This window comes from Squalius cephalus (assembly GCF_949319135.1).
Source record: "Squalius cephalus genome assembly, chromosome: 8".
Lineage (NCBI taxonomy): Eukaryota > Metazoa > Chordata > Actinopteri > Cypriniformes > Leuciscidae > Squalius > Squalius cephalus.
Genome location: NC_137129.1, coordinates 46534390 through 46555145, shown reverse-complemented (window position 1 = coordinate 46555145; position 20756 = coordinate 46534390). Strand labels below are relative to the sequence as shown.

The window sequence follows — 20756 nt, the reverse complement described above, 5'->3', positions numbered from 1 at the left end:
ATTACAGCACAGGAAAATAAAATGAGGAATTATAAACGCAATTCATCGGCGGTGAGATTCTGAAGTGTGGAAAGTTTTGATTATTTTGATTATTATAAACAAATGTAAGTCCTTGGTTTTTCGGTACTGTCATAATCTCAAGGGTTCTTCAGTGTCGAACATACACTGTTTTATTTAAAACTTTTTTAAAGATTACTGGACATTTTACAAGAAAATACTATTTCAGTCTTTGTACTTAAAACTTCACGTTTAATTGAATGTCCCTGCTAACAAAAATATTAGAAACATTATTTCTGAATGTTCTTAAAAACGTTTTTTTCTTGGTTATGTGAACATTAATCATTGTATCATTCTTCAAACATTATGGAACGTTACATTTGAATGTTCTCTGAACGTTCTGAATCAAAGTAACAACATTTAAAAAACATCAGACGAACATCCAACTGAAACATTCTATGAATGATGTATAAATGATTTTTTTGTGCTAACATTATTAAAGACCAGATGACTCTGAACAAACGTTCTATTAATGTTACTGGAGGAACATTTGTTAATAACTTTGAGAGAACCTTCCCTGTTCTCTGGGTTGTTACTTGCTGTTTCTTTGTTAATTATTTGTAAAAAAATATATATATATCACTAGAAGTGAAAAATGTTTCAAAGTAACATCCATTTATTTGTATTTTTTGTAGTGTGGGTGCGTGTGAGTGTGTGTTTGAGTGTGTGAGTGTTTGTGAGTGAGTGTGTGTGTTTGTGTGTTTGAGTGTGTATGTGTGTGAGTGTTTGTGTGTGTGTGATGTCGTCTGTGTGCGTGTGTTTGAGTGTGTATGTGTGTGTGTGTGTGTGTGTGTGTGCGTGCGTGCGTGTGTGTGATAGATGTCGTCATTGGTGTGTGTTTGAGTGTGTTTTGTGAGAGTGTGTGTTTGAGTTTGTGTGTGTGTGTGTGTGCGTGTGTTTGAGAGTGTATGTGTGTGCGTGTGTGTGATAGATTTCGTCTGGGTCTGTTTAGACTAGAGAAACGTTTTGTTTAGATCTGATGAATTATTGATGCACTTCTGTATTCTTCTTCTGTCTGTGTTATGGTTATGAGATGAATGTAGTTTTGCGTGAGCAGCGCAGCTGTGGAGTGTGTGGGTTTGCTCTGTTTGTGTGTGATTGTGTGTTGTCTCCAGTGACGGATCATTATGTGGGTGTAATTGTGGCCCGGAGGAGAGGAGGAGCAGCTGATGCTCATGACGACCTGCAGCTCGACTCTGATCATCAGTCATGGAGAGTTTCTTCAGAGGTCTGACCGCCTCCACCTTCCTCAACACCTGGACTCAGTTCGACCGCGACGGTGAGTTCACACACCTCACACACACCCGACACCTCACGCATGAGGAACGACCTTTGACCTGCTGCTGACCTCTGCTTCTGTGCAGATGACGGGTTCATCGACGGGAAGAACCTGGGGGAGTTTTTACGGAGCGTGATGAAGACGTCGAAGACTGTGAGTAAAATCAAGTGTTTGTGTTTCTTAATTTACCATCAATAACATTTGTTTTGATATTTTGTATCTAAAGGTACGTTTACACGACAACGATATGCTTAAAACAGAGAAGTTTTTCCTTTGAGTTTTTCGTGTAAACACGGATCCGCGAAAACAACTAATACCCCCTATATTCTGCTGCCAGGCCAGTAGATGGCGATGAAACACTATAGACTGAACAGTAATCCGCATGTGCATGATGTCATCAGAGCCCGTCTACGGAGAGCCTGGCCACTCCCTATTAAGTCCTATTGTACCGAATTTTGGTTGTAGTTCCACCAGAGCTCCACTGGGGGCGATCGCCCATGAGTGCAGAATGAATGGGAGTCTATGGCGCTAGACGGCTAAATTTGTCTCTTTCACCCGATTGCCGTTGAGAAATCTCAGATTTGATTGTAGGTTTTGCAAGTTCAACATGGGTTATAGGTCGAAAGTTGAATGAACGAGTACTTATGTCCTTTCGATTTCTTACAGGTTGAGTTGTTGTTGCCCATAACACGCTAGCATTCTGCTAATGAACGATGATTGGTCAGTGAAGGACTGATTACGAACAGAGATACCGCTTGATGGTCTTTTAAAACAACAAACACAAACTCTTCTAGCACGTGTGTTTACCTGTGTCAGCTGTGTTGTGTGTTTGCCTGTGTCAGCTGTGTTGTGTGTTTCCCTGTGTCAGCTGTGTTGTGTTTCCCTGTGTCAGCTGTTTCCCTGTGTCAGCTGTGTTGTGTGTTTACCTGTGTCAGCTGTGTTGTGTATTTACCTGTGTCAGCTGTGTTGTGTGTTTCCCTGTGTCAGCTGTGTTGTGTGTTTACCTGTGTCAGCTGTGTTGTGTGTTTCCCTGTGTCAGCTGTGTTGTGTGTTTCCCTGTGTCAGCTGTGTTGTGTGTTTACCTGTGTCAGCTGTGTTGTGTGTTTACCTGTGTCGGCTGTGTTGTGTGTTTGCCTGTGTCAGCTGTGTTGTGTGTTTACCTGTGTCAGCTGTGTTGTGTGTTTCCCTGTGTCAGCTGTGTTGGGTGTTTACCTGTGTCAGCTGTGTTGTGTGTTTCCCTGTGTCGGCTGTGTTGTGTGTTTCCCTGTGTCAGCTGTGTTGTGTGTTTGCCTGTGTCGGCTGTGTTGTGTGTTTGCCTGTGTCGGCTGTGTTGTGTGTTTGCCTGTGTCAGCTGTGTTGTGTGTTTCCCTGTGTCAGCTGTGTTGTGTGTTTGCCTGTGTCAGCTGTGTCGTGTGTTTCCCTGTGTCAGCTGTGTCGTGTGTTTACCTGTGTCAGCTGTGTTGTGCGTTTCCCTGTGTCGGCTGTGTTGTGCGTTTCCCTGTGTCGGCTGTGTTGTGCGTTTCCCTGTGTCGGCTGTGTTGTGCGTTTCCCTGTGTCAGCTGTGTTGTGCATTTACCTGTGTCGGCTGTGTTGTGCGTTTACCTGTGTCAGCTGTGTTGTGTGTTTCCCTGTGTCGGCTGTGTTGTGTGTTTACCTGTGTCAGCTGCGTTGTGTGTTTCCCTGTGTCAGCTGCGTTGTGTGTTTACCTGTGTCAGCTGTGTTGTGTGTTTACCTGTGTCAGCTGTGTTGTGTATTTACCTGTGTCAGCTGTGTTGTGTGTTTCCCTGTGTCAGCTGTGTTGTGTGTTTACCTGTGTCAGCTGTGTTGTGTGTTTACCTGTGTCAGCTGTGCTGTGTGTTTAGCTGTGTCGGCTGTGTTGTGTGTTTCCCTGTGTCGGCTGTGTTGTGTGTTTACCTGTGTCGGCTGTGTTGTGTATTTACCTGTGTCGGCTGTGTTGTGTGTTTACCTGTGTCAGCTGTGCTGTGTGTTTAGCTGTGTCGGCTGTGTTGTGTGTTTCCCTGTGTCGGCTGTGTTGTGTGTTTACCTGTGTCGGCTGTGTTGTGTATTTACCTGTGTCGGCTGTGTTGTGTGTTTACCTGTGTCAGCTGTGTTGTGTGTTTCCCTGTGTCGGCTGTGTTGTGTATTTACCTGTGTCAGCTGTGCTGTGTGTTTAGCTGTGTCGGCTGTGTTGTGTGTTTCCCTGTGTCGGCTGTGTTGTGTGTTTCCCTGTGTCGGCTGTGTTGTGTATTTACCTGTGTCAGCTGTGTTGTGTGTTTACCTGTGTCAGCTGTGCTGTGTGTTTAGCTGTGTCGGCTGTGTTGTGTGTTTCCCTGTGTCGGCTGTGTTGTGTGTTTACCTGTGTCGGCTGTGTTGTGTATTTACCTGTGTCGGCTGTGTTGTGTGTTTACCTGTGTCAGCTGTGTTGTGTGTTTCCCTGTGTCGGCTGTGTTGTGTGTTTACCTGTGTCAGCTGTGTTGTGTATTTACCTGTGTCAGCTGTGTTGTGTGTTTCCCTGTGTCAGCTGTGTTGTGTGTTTCCCTGTGTCAGCTGTGTTGTGTGTTTCCCTGTGTCAGCTGTGTTGTGTGTTTAGCTGTGTCGGCTGTGTTGTGTGTTTACCTGTGTCAGCTGCGTTGTGTGTTTAGCTGTGTCGGCTGTGTTGTGTGTTTCCCTGTTTCGGCTGTGTTGTGTGTTTGCCTGTGTCAGCTGTGTTGTGTGTTTACCTGTGTCAGCTGTGTTGTGTGTTTCCCTGTGTCAGCTGTGTTGTGTGTTTCCCTGTGTCAGCTGTGTTGTGTGTTTACCCGTGTCGGCTGTGTCGTGTGTTTCCCTGTGTCGGCTGTGTTGTGTGTTTCCCTGTGTCAGCTGTGTTGTGTGTTTAGCTGTGTCGGCTGTGTTGTGTGTTTCCCTGTTTCGGCTGTGTTGTGTGTTTGCCTGTGTCAGCTGTGTTGTGTGTTTCCCTGTGTCAGCTGTGTTGTGTGTTTCCCTGTGTCAGCTGTGTTGTGTGTTAACCCGTGTCGGCTGTGTCGTGTGTTTCCCTGTGTCAGCTGTGTTGTGTGTTTCCCTGTGTCAGCTGTGTTGTGTGTTTCCCTGTGTCGGCTGTGTCGTGTGTTTCTCTGTGTCAGCTGTGTTGTGTGTTTCCCTGTGTCAGCTGTGTTGTGTTTTTCCCTGTGTCAGCTGTGTCGTGTGTTTGCCTGTGTCGGCTGTGTTGTGTGTTTCCCTGTGTCGGCTGTGTCGTGTGTTTGCCTGTGTCGGCTGTGTTGTGTGTTTCCCTGTGTCAGCTGTGTTGTGTGTTTACCTGTGTCGGCTGTGTCGTGTGTTTGCCTGTGTCGGCTGTGTCGTGTGTTTGCCTGTGTCGGCTGTGTTGTGTGTTTCCCTGTGTCAGCTGTGTTGTGTGTTTCCCTGTGTCGGCTGTGTCGTGTGTTTCCCTGTGTCAGCTGTGTTGTGTGTTTCCCTGTGTCAGCTGTGTTGTGTGTTTACCTGTGTCAGCTGTGTTGTGTGTTTCCCTGTGTCAGCTGTGTTGTGTGTTTCCCTATGTCAGCTGTGTTGTGTGTTTACCTGTGTCAGCTGTGTTGTGTGTTTTCCTGTGTCAGCTGTGTTGTGTGTTTCCCTGTGTCAGCTGTGTTGTGTGTTTACCTGTGTCAGCTGTGTCGTGTGTTTCCCTGTGTCGGCTGTGTTGTGTTTCCCTGTGTCAGCTGTGTTGTGTGTTTCCCTGCGTCAGCTGTGTTGTGTGTTTCACTGCGTCGTGTGTTTACCCGTGTCGGCTGTGTCGTGTGTTTGCCTGTGTCAGCTGTGTTGTGTGTTTACCTGTGTCGGCTGTGTTGTGTGTTTCCCTGTGTCGGCTGTGTCGTGTGTTTCCCTGTGTCAGCTGTGTTGTGTGTTTCCCTGTGTCAGCTGTGTTGTGTGTTTACCTGTGTCGGCTGTGTCGTGTGTTTGCCTGTGTCAGCTGTGTTGTGTGTTTCCCTGTGTCGGCTGTGTCGTGTGTTTCCCTGTGTCAGCTCTGTTGTGTGTTTCCCTGTGTCAGCTGTGTTGTGTGTTTACCTGTGTCAGCTGTGTTGTGTGTTTCCCTGTGTCAGCTGTGTTGTGTGTTTCCCTATGTCAGCTGTGTTGTGTGTTTACCTGTGTCAGCTGTGTTGTGTGTTTCCCTGTGTCAGCTGTGTTGTGTGTTTCCCTGTGTCAGCTGTGTTGTGTGTTTACCTGTGTCAGCTGTGTTGTGTATTTACCTGTGTCAGCTGTGTTGTGTGTTTCCCTGTGTCAGCTGTGTTGTGTGTTTCCCTGTGTCGGCTGTGTTGTGTGTTTACCTGTGTCAGCTGCGTTGTGTGTTTCCCTGTGTCAGCTGTGTTGTGTTTCCCTGTGTCAGCTGTGTTGTGTGTTTACCTGTGTCAGCTGTGTTGTGTGTTTACCTGTGTCAGCTGTGTTGTGTATTTACCTGTGTCAGCTGTGTTGTGTGTTTCCCTGTGTCAGCTGTGTCGTGTGTTTCCCTGTGTCGGCTGTGTTGTGTTTCCCTGTGTCAGCTGTGTTGTGTGTTTCCCTGCGTCAGCTGTGTTGTGTGTTTCACTGCGTCGTGTGTTTACCCGTGTCGGCTGTGTCGTGTGTTTGCCTGTGTCAGCTGTGTTGTGTGTTTACCTGTGTCGGCTGTGTTGTGTGTTTCCCTGTGTCGGCTGTGTCGTGTGTTTCCCTGTGTCAGCTGTGTTGTGTGTTTCCCTGTGTCAGCTGTGTTGTGTGTTTACCTGTGTCGGCTGTGTCGTGTGTTTGCCTGTGTCAGCTGTGTTGTGTGTTTCCCTGTGTCGGCTGTGTCGTGTGTTTCCCTGTGTCAGCTCTGTTGTGTGTTTCCCTGTGTCAGCTGTGTTGTGTGTTTACCTGTGTCAGCTGTGTTGTGTGTTTACCTGTGTCAGCTGTGTTGTGTGTTTCCCTATGTCAGCTGTGTTGTGTGTTTACCTGTGTCAGCTGTGTTGTGTGTTTCCCTGTGTCAGCTGTGTTGTGTGTTTCCCTGTGTCAGCTGTGTTGTGTGTTTACCTGTGTCAGCTGTGTTGTGTATTTACCTGTGTCAGCTGTGTTGTGTGTTTCCCTGTGTCAGCTGTGTTGTGTGTTTCCCTGTGTCGGCTGTGTTGTGTGTTTACCTGTGTCAGCTGCGTTGTGTGTTTCCCTGTGTCAGCTGTGTTGTGTTTCCCTGTGTCAGCTGTGTTGTGTGTTTACCTGTGTCAGCTGTGTTGTGTGTTTACCTGTGTCAGCTGTGTTGTGTATTTACCTGTGTCAGCTGTGTTGTGTGTTTCCCTGTGTCAGCTGTGTTGTGTGTTTACCTGTGTCAGCTGTGTTGTGTGTTTACCTGTGTCAGCTGTGCTGTGTGTTTAGCTGTGTCGGCTGTGTTGTGTGTTTCCCTGTGTCGGCTGTGTTGTGTGTTTACCTGTGTCGGCTGTGTTGTGTATTTACCTGTGTCGGCTGTGTTGTGTGTTTACCTGTGTCAGCTGTGCTGTGTGTTTCCCTGCGTCAGCTGTGTTGTGTGTTTCACTGCGTCGTGTGTTTACCCGTGTAGGCTGTGTCGTGTGTTTACCTGTGTCAGCTGTGTTGTGTGTTTCCCTGTGTCGGCTGTGTTGTGTGTTTCCTTATGTCAGCTGTGTTGTGTGTTTACCTGTGTCAGCTGTGTTGTGTGTTTCCCTGTGTCAGCTGTGTTGTGTGTTTGCCTGTGTCAGCTGTGTTGTGTGTTTACCTGTGTCGGCTGTGTTGTGTGTTTGCCTGTGTCAGCTGTGTTGTGTGTTTACCTGTGTCAGCTGTGTTGTGTGTTTCCCTGTGTCAGCTGTGTTGTGTGTTTCCCTGTGTCAGCTGTGTTGTGTGTTTACCTGTGTCAGCTGTGTCGTGTGTTTCCCTGTGTCAGCTGTGTTGTGTTTCCCTGTGTCAGCTGTGTTGTGTGTTTCCCTGCGTCAGCTGTGTTGTGTGTTTCACTGCGTCGTGTGTTTACCTGTGTCAGCTGTGTTGTGTGTTTGCCTGTGTCAGCTGTGTTGTGTGTTTCCCTGTGTCAGCTGTGTTGTGTGTTTAGGACGACGAGAGGGACCCCGGTGTAGAGTCCAAGTTCACTGAGTAGAACCGTACAGATGTGTGCGGTGAGGACCACCCTGCCACATCACAGACGTCCTGGAGAGCGACTCCGTGAAATAAGGGCCTTGGAGGCCGACATACTCCTAGTACAGTGGGATAGTCTCACCACCCTCTCGCAAGTTCTGTCGTTCTCAGCAGTTCAGCGAGTCTGTGTTTCCCGAAATCATCGTTCCAATGAACATTCGCAAACAGCATCGCAGAGTTGTGTGTTTGGAGCGACAGATCTCGACCTGTGGTTAGAAGCAGAGTTTATAGTTTGCATGACATGTGGACTCAATAAATCCTGATCTAGAGACAAGTAAGCAAGCTGACATTCAGGACAATCTATATATTTGATTTAGAATACATACAAGTGTCATTTACATGCATTACATCGCATGCATGTGTGAACGAGCTCTAGTGCATAAGAGCGAGCCGATGATCGAATCTGGAAATACAGCAAAATATCTGAGAAAAATTAGAATTAGTCCTCAGATGCCATGTCTGTAATTTATAGCAAAACATCTTGCATTAATTCAATCTCAAACAGATTCCTTAACAGTAGTTATTACTCCTGCACGTGCGTGACGTCATTAACCAACGTGGTTGAACGACCACAATACGGTTTCGGGAAACAGTCGAGACTAGCTAGTTGATTTCTTCAACGATGCAGCGCACTATGATAGTGAAGCACGAGTTACGGCGTTGTACGGGAAACACACCCCAGATTGACGCCACAGGGCAGCTCTGTGGACATCTAGCGCTCTGACTGGTCATAGCAGATTGTTCTTTTCCTGGTCCGAGTTCTGGAAAGTAGGAGGAGGACAAAAGGCCTGCAGAATGATAGATCTGGCCACATTAGTGGGGACCTTAGGGACATAGCCTGGTCTAGGATGAAGGAATGCTTTAAGCATGCCAGGTGTAAATTCCAAGCACGAGGGTGCCATCGACAGTGCTTGCAGATCTCCGATTCTTTTAAAAGAAGTGATAGCAAGGAGGAACAAAGCTTTCAAGGTCAGGAACTTGGCCGGAACCTCCTCGATGGGCTCGAAGGGAGCCTGGGAAAGGCCTTGCAGGACAGTGGCCAGATGTCGGCACCCGTACGAGCTCAGATGTACGAGCTCAGCCTCAGAGCTCCCCGGAGGAAACGAGGCACCGAAGGCTCTTTACCCACTGACATTCCAGCTAAAGGAGTGTGGTAAGCTCCTACGGCCACCACATAAAGTTTTAAAGTGGACGGGGACAGACCTGCAGTGCACCGCTCCACTCCGCTCTAACCTTGATGAATAGAAGTATTCGTTTTTGAACACGTGTACTTTATGATTCTCATATGATCTTAGATGAATGTCACGCGTGTGTCGTGTTTGTAGTTTGATGAGCAGCAGCTCCAGAAGATCAGAGACACGATTCTGTCCAGCTGTGAAGTTACAGGAGGACGCCTGTCCATGGAGCAGGTACTGGCATCTATCTATCTATCTATCTATCTATCTATCTATCTATCTATCTGTCTGTCAGTCTGTCTGTCTGTCTGTCTGTCTGTCTATCTAATCTGTCTATCTATCTATCTATCTATCTAATCTATCTAATCTGTCTATCTATCTATCTAATCTGTCTATCTATCTATCTATCTATCTATCTAATCTGTCTATCTGTCTGTCTATCTATCTATCTGTCTATCTATCTAATCTGTCTATCTGTCTATCTATCTAATCTGTCTATCTATCTATCTAATGTCTATCTATCTATCTATCTATCTATCTATCTATCTATCTATCTATGTATCTGTCTATCTAATCTGTCTATCTATCTATCTATCTATCTATCTAATCTGTCTATCTATCTATCTATCTATCTATCTATCTATCTAATCTATCTATCTATCTAATCTGTCTATCTATCTATCTATCTATCTATCTATCTATCTATCTATCTATCTATCTATCTATCTATCTATCTATCCATGTATCTGTCTATCTATCTATCTATCTATCTATCTATCTATCTATCTGTCTATCTATCTATCTATCTATCTATCTATCTATCTATCTATTTATCTAATCTGTCTATCTATCTAATCTGTTTATCTATCTTTTTATCTATCTAATATATCTGTCTCTACCTGTCTATCTATCTAATCTGTTTATCTATCTATCTATCTATCTATCTATCTATCTGTCTATCTGTCTATCTATCTAATCTGTATATCTATCTGTCTATCTGTCTATCTAATCTGTCTATCTATCCGTCTATCTATCTATCTATCTATCTAATTTGTCTATCTATCTATCTGTCTGTCTATCTATCTAATCTGTCTGTCTATCCATCTATCTGTCTATCTATCTAATCTGTCTATCTATCCGTCTATCTGTCTATCTATCTAATCTGTCTATCTAATCTGTCTATCTAATCTGTATATCTATCCGTCTATCTGTCTATCTAATCTGTCTATCTATCCGTCTATCTGTCTATCTATCTAATCTGTCTATCTATCTATCTGTCTGTCTATCTATCTAATCTGTCTGTCTATCCATCTATCTGTCTATCTATCTAATCTGTCTATCTATCCGTCTATCTGTCTATCTATCTAATCTGTCTGTCTGTCTGTCTATCTATCTAATCTGTCTATCTGTCTAATCTGTCTGTCTGTCTAGAATGGATCTGATGTTACATTAGCATGAGGATGAGTAACTGATGATCCTCTAAAGCTGATGTTGTGGTGTCTGTCATTAGTTGGCTGCTGTGGTTCTCCACGAGGAGGAGAACTTCCTCCTGCTGTTCCGCAGGGAGACGCCGCTGGAGAACAGCGTGGAGTTCATGAGGGTCAGAACCTCACACTCACAATCTTCATCATCAGGTTTCTCTTACTTAAAGTTTACTTTAAATCCGGTGTTGAGACTCTCTGGTCTCATCTCAGATCTGGCGCTGCTATGACACCGACAGCAGTGGATACATCTCTGCTGCGGAGCTGAAGGTGAGCTGTGCTGATGATGTCACTTTCTGTGCGCGTACATGTGTGTGTGTGTACTCACGCTGCCATCTCTGTTTTGATGATGTCAGAGTTTCCTGCGGGATCTTTTCCATCAGAACAACAGAGAGATCACTACAGCCAGACTGGAGGAGTACACCAATATCATGGTAACACCATGCCATAAATTAATTTTTTGAGAAATTTAACTTTTAGACAAAATGTTTCATATGTGATGCATCAGGCTTTTATGGCTCATACATAGTCTGATATAGTGAGAATATGGAGGAAAAATATGCAATTTACTGTAGACATCACCATCACTTTACAACATTTTAAGCCCCTCAGTTCTCTCCATCTCCTAAAGCCAAGCTGATGTTGATTCTTGTTTTATTACGAGCTCTGTCTCGTTCTCTTTTCTCCAGCAGACTCTTCTCTGTTCCACACCCACACACACACACACACACCCACACCAGACATGCAAAGCAACTTTACTCTATTACTCTGACGAGACACACGGGCGAGTGACGGATGTGTGCAATTTCCCCGCCAAAACCATCCCGTCAGGTCTAAAATATATACTCTTATAACAGGCTTACCATAGTGAATCTGTCACAATAATGAGTCTCAAAATCCAAGTGCAATGAGACAGCAAGGACAGAGATAGTAATGCTCAGGAAGTCAGACAAGATCCATAAGGCTGAAGAACACTCTGGACAGACGATGCCACAAGCGTGGATATTCAGACGAAGATGCAGGAATCAATCTCAGTGTGGAAACACAGACAAGGATGCTGGTTGATGTAAACTCTAGACCAGTAAACCAACACAGTGTGGAAACTCAGATGAGGATGCAGGAATCAATCTCAGCATGGAAACTCTGACGAGGTAACTGGCAACGAGAACAAGACATGAATAACGAACCGACAACACACAGTTCACACTCCAGCTAGATAAAGGCAGCTGACTAACTACAGCTGTGTACATTCTGATTAGAGTGATCAGCTGTGGTTTCTAGGCATTGCACACGCATTGACACACACACCCACATACCCACAAACACACTAGACATAGACGCAAAATGAACACACGGATCCATGAACCGAGATAGTACCCCCTCCCCTAAGTGTGCCTCCTGGCACTCCCAGGAGAACTTACCTGATGATTGTAATCATCAATAAGGGAGTGATCCAGAATGTCTTTAATTTGGATGGAGGAAGTTTGAGTCGAACTGCAACCGGACTAAGAATCTCTGTGACAGTAAATGGGCCAATATATTTGGGCGCAAGCTTATTACTGACGGACTAGAGAGGTATATTTTTAGATGAAAGCCACACTTTTTGACCAACGACATAGACGGGAGGCTTCGAGGCACGATCAACCTGAGCATTAGTGTGCGCCCCCACCTGGAGGAGGACCGGTCCAGCCCTGCTCCAGGTGCGACGGCACCTCTGGACAAAAGCGTGAGCAGAGGGAACCGCAACTTCGGATTCCATACTGGGAAACACAGGTGGCTGGTAACCTAAACTGCACTCAAATGGAGATAGGCCCGTAGCTGGGACTGGTAACGGGTTATGTGCGTACTCAACCCATGAGAGTTGTTGGCTCCAAAAGGAGGGATTCTGATGGACCAAACATCACAACATTCATTCTAAATCTTGGTTGGCCCTCTCCGTCTGCCCGTTACTCTGGGGATGGAACCCAGAAGACTAACAGTCGCCCCCAACAAATGACAAAATTCCCCCCTGTCAGAGACCACATCCATCGGGAGGCCATATATGTGAAAGACGTGGTCAATGACAGCTACCGCTGTCTCCCTGGCAGAAGGTAATTTGGGCAGAGGAATGAGTTGACTTCGAGAACCAGTCCACCACGGTCAAAATCGCTGTGTTACCCTGTGAGGGAGGGAGACCCGAAACAAAATCTAGCGAAATGTATGACCAGGGTCTCGTAGGAACTGACAACGGTTGAAGGAGTCCAGCAGGGGGTCGACTGGAAGACAGCACAGACTGAGCAAGCCAAAACAAAAAGACGAACGTCGCGAGCCATAGATGGCCACCAGAACCGTTGTTTAACGAGAAACATGGTGCGCTTAACCCCAGGATGACAAGCTACCTTGGAACAATGACCCCATCGGATAACTTCGGATCTCAAACAGTCTGGCACAAATAAATGACCCGGTGGGCATCCAGGCGGGGGCGTTACCCCTTGAGAGGCCGTGCGGACCTTCGACTTGATTTCCCATGTGACCGCAGAAACAAAAAGCTTTTGCAGCACAATGGGCTCGGAAAAAGACGGGTGCTCCAAATGATCAAAAATGCGGGATAAAGCGTCCGGCTTGATGTTCTTGATGTCCGTTCTTGATGCACCGAGCCTGCCTAGAGTTTAACCTTTTGGCGGACTTGATGTATTCAAGATTCTTGTGGTCAGGCCAAACAATAAAGGGAACCCCCTAACCCTCAAACCAATGATGCCACTCTTCCAAATCAAGCTTCACTGCCTGCAACTCTGTTACCAATATCATAATTACATTCTGCAGGTGACAGACGGTGAGAAAAATACGCGCAGGGGTGCATCTTGCCGTCCGCGGAAGAGCGCTGAGATAAAACCGCACCAGCCCCTACTTCTGATGCGTCAAGCTCCACCACACACTGCCTAGATGGATCAGGGGCGACAAGGATGGGAGCTGAAACAAAGCAGCTTTTCAGTTTGGTAAACGCAGCCTCCGCTGCGCTGGACCACTTGAACAGAGTTCTGGTGGAGGTTAAAGCAGTCAAAGGAGAGGCTAGCTGGCTGAAATTGCGAATAAACCGCCGGTAAAAATTTGCAAAGCCCAGAAACCTCTGCAGGGCCTGCGGGAATCTGGAGTTGGCCAATTCACCCCAGCCTGAACCTTGTCGGAATCCATGCGCACTCCCTCGGACGAGACGATGTACCCCAAAAAAGGAACAGACTGTGCATGAAAAACGCATTTCTCCGCCGTGACATAAAGCCCATTCTCTAGCAACCTCTGAAGCACTCACCTGACATGTTGAACATGTTCCTGGAGAGAATGAGAAAAAATCAGTATGTCATCCAGGTAAACATAAATGAACTGATCTACCATATCTCTCAACACATCATTGACGAGTGCCTGGAAAATCGTGGGAGCGTTGGAGAGCCCAAAAGGAAGAACGCGACATTCAAAGTGCCCCCTGGGGGTATTGAGAGTGGTTTTCCATTCATCCCCCTCTCTTATGCGAATCAAATGATAAGCGTTACGGAGATCCAATTTTGTGAAAAATGACGCCCCCTGCAGACGCTCAAAGGCTGATGACCAGGGCCTGAAATTAACACCCGACCACACGCCAAATGCGGGTGAATTCTGCAATTGGCGGGTAACACTGTCAATCTACCTGCCACATTGGCAGGTAGCCAATGAGAATCGACCCTTCGCGGGGAGTTTGATTGACGGCGATCTGGCCAATCATAATCCGCCGAATCCGCCTTTTTTTTTTGTCCGACAAAGCAGTCAGGAGAGTTCAACGTTGGATGATTTGAACTTGAAAAAACGGAGTGTACTGAGTAGACCTACTGACTGACATCTTTCCGCAGTTAAAACTTCATTCCTTCTTATGTTCATTCATGTTTATTTTATGCTATAAATTAACTAGAAAGAAGAGATGATCGGTTCACAAGCAGGCACCACAGCGATCTGTAAAGACACATTACAGAGCCACAAAAACGGTATTGTCTAAATTTCTTTAAAAATGACCAAATTTTAACGTTGATACTTTGTTTAAAATCAAAAGTAACCAGGACTGTCTTGTCTGTCAGCGTGTTGTCAGTGTCCTCCTCTCTGCTGCGCGATGTGTTTTTCATTGCGTGAGATCATGGTTTGGCGTGAGCGCGGTGTAGCTTGTCGGACATAGCAACAGTAACTAAAGCGGCTGGATCTTTGCGTTTTTTTTTTTTTTTTTTTTTTTTTTTGCAACTGTTGTTATTTGACATTTAAACGAAGTCAGCCATACGCACCAAACGCGAATATGCGTCTAAATTCGCGCCTGACGCGCTATTCGCGTCCGGTGCGAACGCAACATAACGGTTCCTGAACGCTGTAACTAACAGCTGCCCAGCGATCAACACAGCCGCGTGTGATTTGTTTACATAGCCTACGAGCTGCACTCGGTCTATATCTGTATTCTAAGAGTTATTATTACTTGTATGGATCTCGTTAATAACTTGACAGCACTTAAATGTGTATTCTTACAAGTTAAAGAACAAATGTTTGTGCAGTTCCTTTTTTTTTCACCTTTTATGAGGCAAAAAAAAAAAAAAAAAAACTGGCTGGTAAAAAGTCACTGTGGCGGGTGGATTTTTAAATCCACCTGCCACAGTGGCTGGTGGTCAAAAAAGTTAACTTCAGGCCCTGCTGATGACATCAACGGTAAAGGATAAGTATTCTTCACCGTGATGTCATTAAGCCCCCCATAGTCAATACAGGGGCGAAGAGAGCCGTCTTTCTTTCTCATGAAAAAGAGCTCCACCCCAGCCGGAGAAGAAGAGGAGCAAATGATCTCGGCTGCTAGAGAATCAGAAATATATTTCTCCATGGCCTCACTTTCTGGGGAGGAAAGCGAATATAACTTGCCTTTAGGCGGAGACGTACCTGGCAATAAGTCTATAGCACAGTCATAGGGACGATGCAGAGGTAGGGAAGCAGCTCGAGACTTACTGAACACTCCCTTCAGGTCCAGATACTCGCATGGCACGTTAGACAAATCCGTGTGTTCATCCTGAAACATAGAACAAGACACAGAAGAACACGCAGACAACAAACAAGAAGCATGGCAAAATTCACTCGAAGTGAAAACAGAATTCATACCCTAGTTTATATGAAGGTTATGGAGGACAAGCCAGGGGTGTCCCAGAACCACAGGAGCAGAAGGAGTGTCAATCCAAAGAAAGTCAATGTTCTCTGAGTGATTGCCAGAGGTGATGAGTCTTAAGGAGGCAGTGGTGTGTGGGACGGAGGGTAATAGTTGACCATTAAGTGCAACTACAGAGATGGGTTGAGAGAGCATCATCACAGGTATCTTGAGCTTGTGAGCAAGGTTTATGTCTAAAAAATTACCCTCTGCTACCGAGTCCACTAGAGCCTCACAGTCATAACTCTGAGAATGTAATTTCAAGCTAATAGGAATATGAGTAGCTGAAAAAGAGGATTTAGTCAGTGTAGTCTCACCCGTCAGTAACCTCTTACCTACTGGCGGGTGCTGGCTTTCACTGGACACTGCAGAGCGATGTGACCGGCGGCTCCACAATACAGACATAGTCCCCTCTCTCCTTCTCTGCTTCTCCTGCTGCGATAGACTGGACTTCATAGTTTCGCTAAGGGAAAGTGAAACATGACTCTGTGCACTGGCATACCACCCTCGCAGTGTCCGTGGACCCCGTCACCGTAGTCTCATGTCCACCTGAATAGCCAGGTCTATGAGTTTATCCAACCCCCGCGGGTAAATCCAGTGAGTAAATTTCATCCTTGATGGACTCAGAAAGTCCTTATAAAAACATGTCCCATTGTGCCTCCGAATTCAAGCCACACTCCGCAGCCAAAGTGCAAAATTCATTAGAGTAGTCCGTTACAGTGCGATCTCCTTGACGCAGCTCCACGAGAAGACCTTTCTGAGCTCCAGGGAAAATGTTTCAAACGAAACAACAGTAGTTCCCCAGCTGGCCGCTCGACCCGAGAACAAGGTTATAAAGGCCACCTCAGATTCTTCAGTAGGAAATGACGAAGGTTGAAGAGAGATGTACAAAGAACATTTGGCCAAAAACGAGCGACACAACTGGGGCTCACCGGAGTAGAACGCTGCAGGCGGAAGGCGGGGCTCAGTGGGGCGACTGGTCTGAACCGCAGAAGCAGGTGGGCTGAGCGCGGCTGGATGTTGAACAGAAACCACCTCGGTCCTTAGTTGCTGCAACTGTTTAGTTCATTCGGAAACTTGGGCCACCAGCGCCTGGACAGCGCGACCCGTGGCCATCGTCTGTTCCTCCTGTTGTTGCATGCGAATATTGCTTTTCAACAGGATTTCACTAAACTCAGCCGCACTTGCTGGATCCATCGTGGTCGGTTCATTCTGTCACAATAATGAGTCCCAAGATCCAAGTGCAAGTGAAAGACAGTTTATTGAGACAGCAAGGACAGAGATAGTAATACTCAGGAAGTCAGACAAGATCCATAAGGCTGAAGAAACACTAGACAGACAATGCCACACAGCATGGAAACTCTGACGAGGTAACCGGCAAGACATGAATAACGAACCGACAACACACAGTTCACACGCCAGCTAAATAAAGGCAGCTGACTAGCTACAGCTGTGAATTCTGATTAGAGTGATCAGCTGTGGTTACTAGGCAACGCACACGCACCGACACACACACCCACAAACACACCAGACATTGACGCAAAATGAACACATGGATCCATGAACCGTGACAGAATCAGAGTAAGACAAAAACACGCTTTGGATGAAGGATTGATGGTGTATTGACTCAAATATATAACATAATTGTAGTTTTAGTTAAGAATAATAACCAGCTCATGTGATTCTGCCTCCTGACTTTCAGATGAAGATGTTTGACAAAAACCAGGATGGTCGTTTGGATCTGAATGATTTGGCGAGGTGATGCTAATCTCATCAGTCACATGACTCTGGAATAACTGATTATGATTGGTCAATCAGATGTTTGTGTCTAATAATTGTAAACTGTATAACTGATGGTTTTCTTTGTCAAGTTTATCTAGTTCCTTTCGATACGGTTCACTTTGCATTGCGTTTGGATATTAATAATCCACACACTATAGGGAAACTCCATTTTCTCAGAATACTGAAGCGTGAACCAATCAGACTTCAGTATTCAGAGAAAATAAAGTTTCCCCATAGTGTGTGGATTATTAATAACCCAAACGCAATGCTCGATCCGGTATCTCAGGGAAGCGAGGTTACGTCTCTTTCTGCTCGCTGTGGAATAAGATATACTGGAGATGATCTGCTTCAGATTGGGCTTTACTAAATGATGCATACATGAATCATAATTCGATTTATTTTGGTTTGATTCATAATAATGTATTTAAATATGCATAGAAATATGTGAATATATAGTGAATGATCTTCATATTGATGCTGATGTTTGTCTCCAGGATCCTGGCGCTGAAGGAGAACTTCCTACTGAAGTTTGAGATGAAGGCAAGTGAGATATGAAGTATAAACTCATGCGAGTGAGATATGGGGCCCTATTTTAACGATCTGAAATGCAAGTATCAAGCGCGAAACCCAAGTAACTTTGTGGGCGGGTCTCCGACGCAAATCTAAAATGTGTTGGTCTGAAGTCGCTTCATTACTCATAGGTGTGGTTTGGGCGTAACGTGAAATAAACCAATCAGAGCATCATCTCACATTCCCTTTAAGAGCAGGTGTGCTTGTTCCATGGCGGATTGCTATTATAACGGCGGATTTGCCAGGAGCGGTTCACAGCCGAGGAGACCGACGTTCCCATCAGGGCCGTAAAACACAGAGAAGTGACATTGGGGATGGAGAAACCCACCCAGATTAGCTTCGCTTAAACAGGCGCATGATAATTTGGGTAAATGTGTAAGCTAGATTTATGCCTATTTTTCACATCTTCATGGACACAACTATGATTTCCCTCGTGTGGTAATATTTTTCCTTGTAATAATGTATGGTTTTCTAAAAATGAGAACTACTGCGTCTGTGTGTAGATGAGAGAAGCAAAGTGTATGTGCACACGCTACATTGATTATGGCCAAGCATGCGGCCTTAAAATAGCCTGTGAACGCGCCACTGACTTTAGACGAGGTTTCTCCTGGTCAGTGGCGGAACTGTTTTCTGAAACTGCAAAATAGCACCAGGGAACGTTTGCGCCGGAACATGCCTCCTCTTTTCGCTGAACCGCCCCCGGGAGCGCAAGTTCATTCCCTAATTTACCGACGTGCGTCTGTGGAGGGAAAAGTCCGCTGTGCGTCGGGTGAGAAATAGGAATGACTCATGCGTCGCTGTACAAAGTCAATTGTGCTGGGTGCAAGATAGGGCCCATGAAGTGAGATATGAAGTTTAAACTCACGCGAGTGAGATATGAAGTATAAACTCCAGCTAGTGAGATATGAAGTTTAAACTCACGCGAGTGAGATATGAAGTATAAACTCCAGCTAGTGAGATATGAAGTATAAACTCGTGCTCTTTCACAGGTTTATGGTCTGTAATGATGAGTTTATTGCTGTGTTTGTTCAGGCCGGCAGTCAGGAGGATCGACGCAGAGACTTCGAGAAGATCTTCGCTCACTATGACGTGGTAAGAGGAGAAACGAGCCTTTCAGACACTATTAAATCCTGTCAATTAGCTTTATTTTTATGTTTCATTTTTTCATTTTAACTTTATATTTTTTGTGTGTGTGTGTTCGGTTTTATTAATTTTTATTTGTGTTTTAGTTTGTGTTTTTAGTGCATGAAGTTAAACTATGTTTGGCCAGTAGCTGAAATGAAATGTGTGTGTGCGGTGTGTGAAATGTGTGTGTGCGGTGTGTGTGTGTGTTTGTGCTGTAGAGTAACACCAACGCTCTGGAAGGCGAAGAGGTCGATGGTTTCGTCAAAGACATGATGGAGCTGGTGAAGGTGAAGCTCATTATTTCTCTATATCACAGAATCCCTGACCGTTTGTGTTGATCCGGCTGGTTAGATGTTCACGTGTGTGTGTGTGTGTGTGTGTGTGTGTGTGTGTGTGTGTGTGTTTCAGCCCAGTCTCAGCGGCCCGGACCTGGACAAGTTTAAACTGGTTCTGCTGGGTCACTGCGACCTCAACGGAGACGGGAAGATCCAGAAGAACGAGCTGGCGATGTGTCTAGGGCTCAAACTCTGAGAACACTCATTACACCGCGTGTGTGTGTGTGTGTGTGTGTGTGTGTGTGTGTGTGTGTGACAGTAATTACTGAAGATCATTAGTGTGTGTGTCTGTCATTAGTGTCTGTCACTCACACCAGAGTGTGTGTGCGTGTGTGTGTGTGTGTGTGTGTGTGTGTGTCAGCGGCTGACAGTGATATCCAGTGATATGTGTGTGTGTGTGTGTGTGTGTGTGTGTGTGTGTGTGTATCAGCGGCTGACAGTGATATCCAGTGATGTGTGTGTGTGTGTGTGTGTGTGTGTGTGTGTGTATCAGCGGCTGACAGTGATATCCAGTGATGTGTGTGTGTGTGTGTGTGTGTGTGTGTGTATCAGCGGCTGACAGTGATATCCAGTGATGTGTGTGTGTGTGTGTGTGTGTGTGTGTGTATCAGCGGCTGACAGTGATATCCAGTGATGTGTGTGTGTGTGTGTGTGTGTGTGTGTGTATCAGCGGCTGACAGTGATATCCAGTGATATCCAGTGATATCCAGTGATGTGTGTGTGTGTGTGTGTGTGTGTGTGTGTGTGTCAGCGGCTGACAGTGATATCCAGTGATGTGTGTGTGTGTGTGTGTGTGTGTGTGTGTGTGTGTGTGTATCAGCGGCTGACAGTGATATCCAGTGATGTGTGTGTGTGTGTGTGTGTGTGTGTGTGTGTGTGTGTGTGTGTGTGTGTGTGTGTGTGTGTGTATCAGCGGCTGACAGTGATATCCAGTGATATGTGTGTGTGTGTGTGTGTGTGTGTGTGTGTGTGTGTGTGTGTGTATCAGCAGCTGACAGTGATATCCAGTGATGTGAACGTCTCAACCTTTAGTTATGAAATTTCACCGTTTTGAATTGAACTTGTGCTATTGTTTATGTGATGAGTTTTGCATATTGTTTTGCATTTTCATATTAGATTTACCAATAAGAGTGAATGTGTGCATGTTTTAAAGAGACCTGTAACCTATATTATTATTTCTCTTTCTTTATTCCTTTAAATCAGTTTTCCTCCTATAATGATTTATGTGTCAGTGATTAAAGCTCAAACTCAAGCTTATGATCTCATGAAATCAAGACAGAGCTTCTAGTTCATTTTTATCCAGAAATGTAAATGCATGGAAACTAGTTAAACTTAACTTTATAATCCTTTAATGCCTAAATTCCTTCTGATGTGTATGAATAAATATCTGGTATTTACTTTGTTCTCAATTAATTATGTTAAAGTTCTTAATGTATAACTTTTATGTAGTAAGCTTAGTTTATTCCCTGTGATGTGCAGTGGTCTTATCTGTTGTGTATGAATGCATATCTTTACTGTATTTACATCATCTGTACTGACATTGCATAATTATATATGTACAAGATTTGTGGTGCTCAATAATAATAATCATAATAATAAAAATGTAGCAATAATCTGAACCACTGAAAGAAATCAAATAATTTCAACACATTTAAAGTCCAGAAAAGGTGA

The 20756-nt window shown here is 45.2% G+C and overlaps 1 protein-coding gene across 1 annotated transcript; it reads left to right on the top strand.

The window, feature by feature from the left end:
• The first annotated feature begins 1213 nt into the window (after positions 1 to 1213).
• Positions 1214 to 20100, top strand: LOC307163411 (secretagogin). The gene is made up of 11 exons (XM_079879435.1): positions 1214 to 1336; positions 1422 to 1489; positions 8773 to 8856; positions 10133 to 10222; positions 10317 to 10373; positions 10460 to 10537; positions 16976 to 17031; positions 17550 to 17595; positions 18658 to 18717; positions 18969 to 19037; positions 19159 to 20100. The coding sequence occupies exons 1-11, from the start codon at positions 1267 to 1269 to the stop codon at positions 19279 to 19281; spliced, it is 801 nt and encodes a 266-aa protein (XP_079735561.1). The 5' UTR covers positions 1214 to 1266; the 3' UTR covers positions 19282 to 20100.
• Positions 20101 to 20756: the final 656 nt, after the last annotated feature.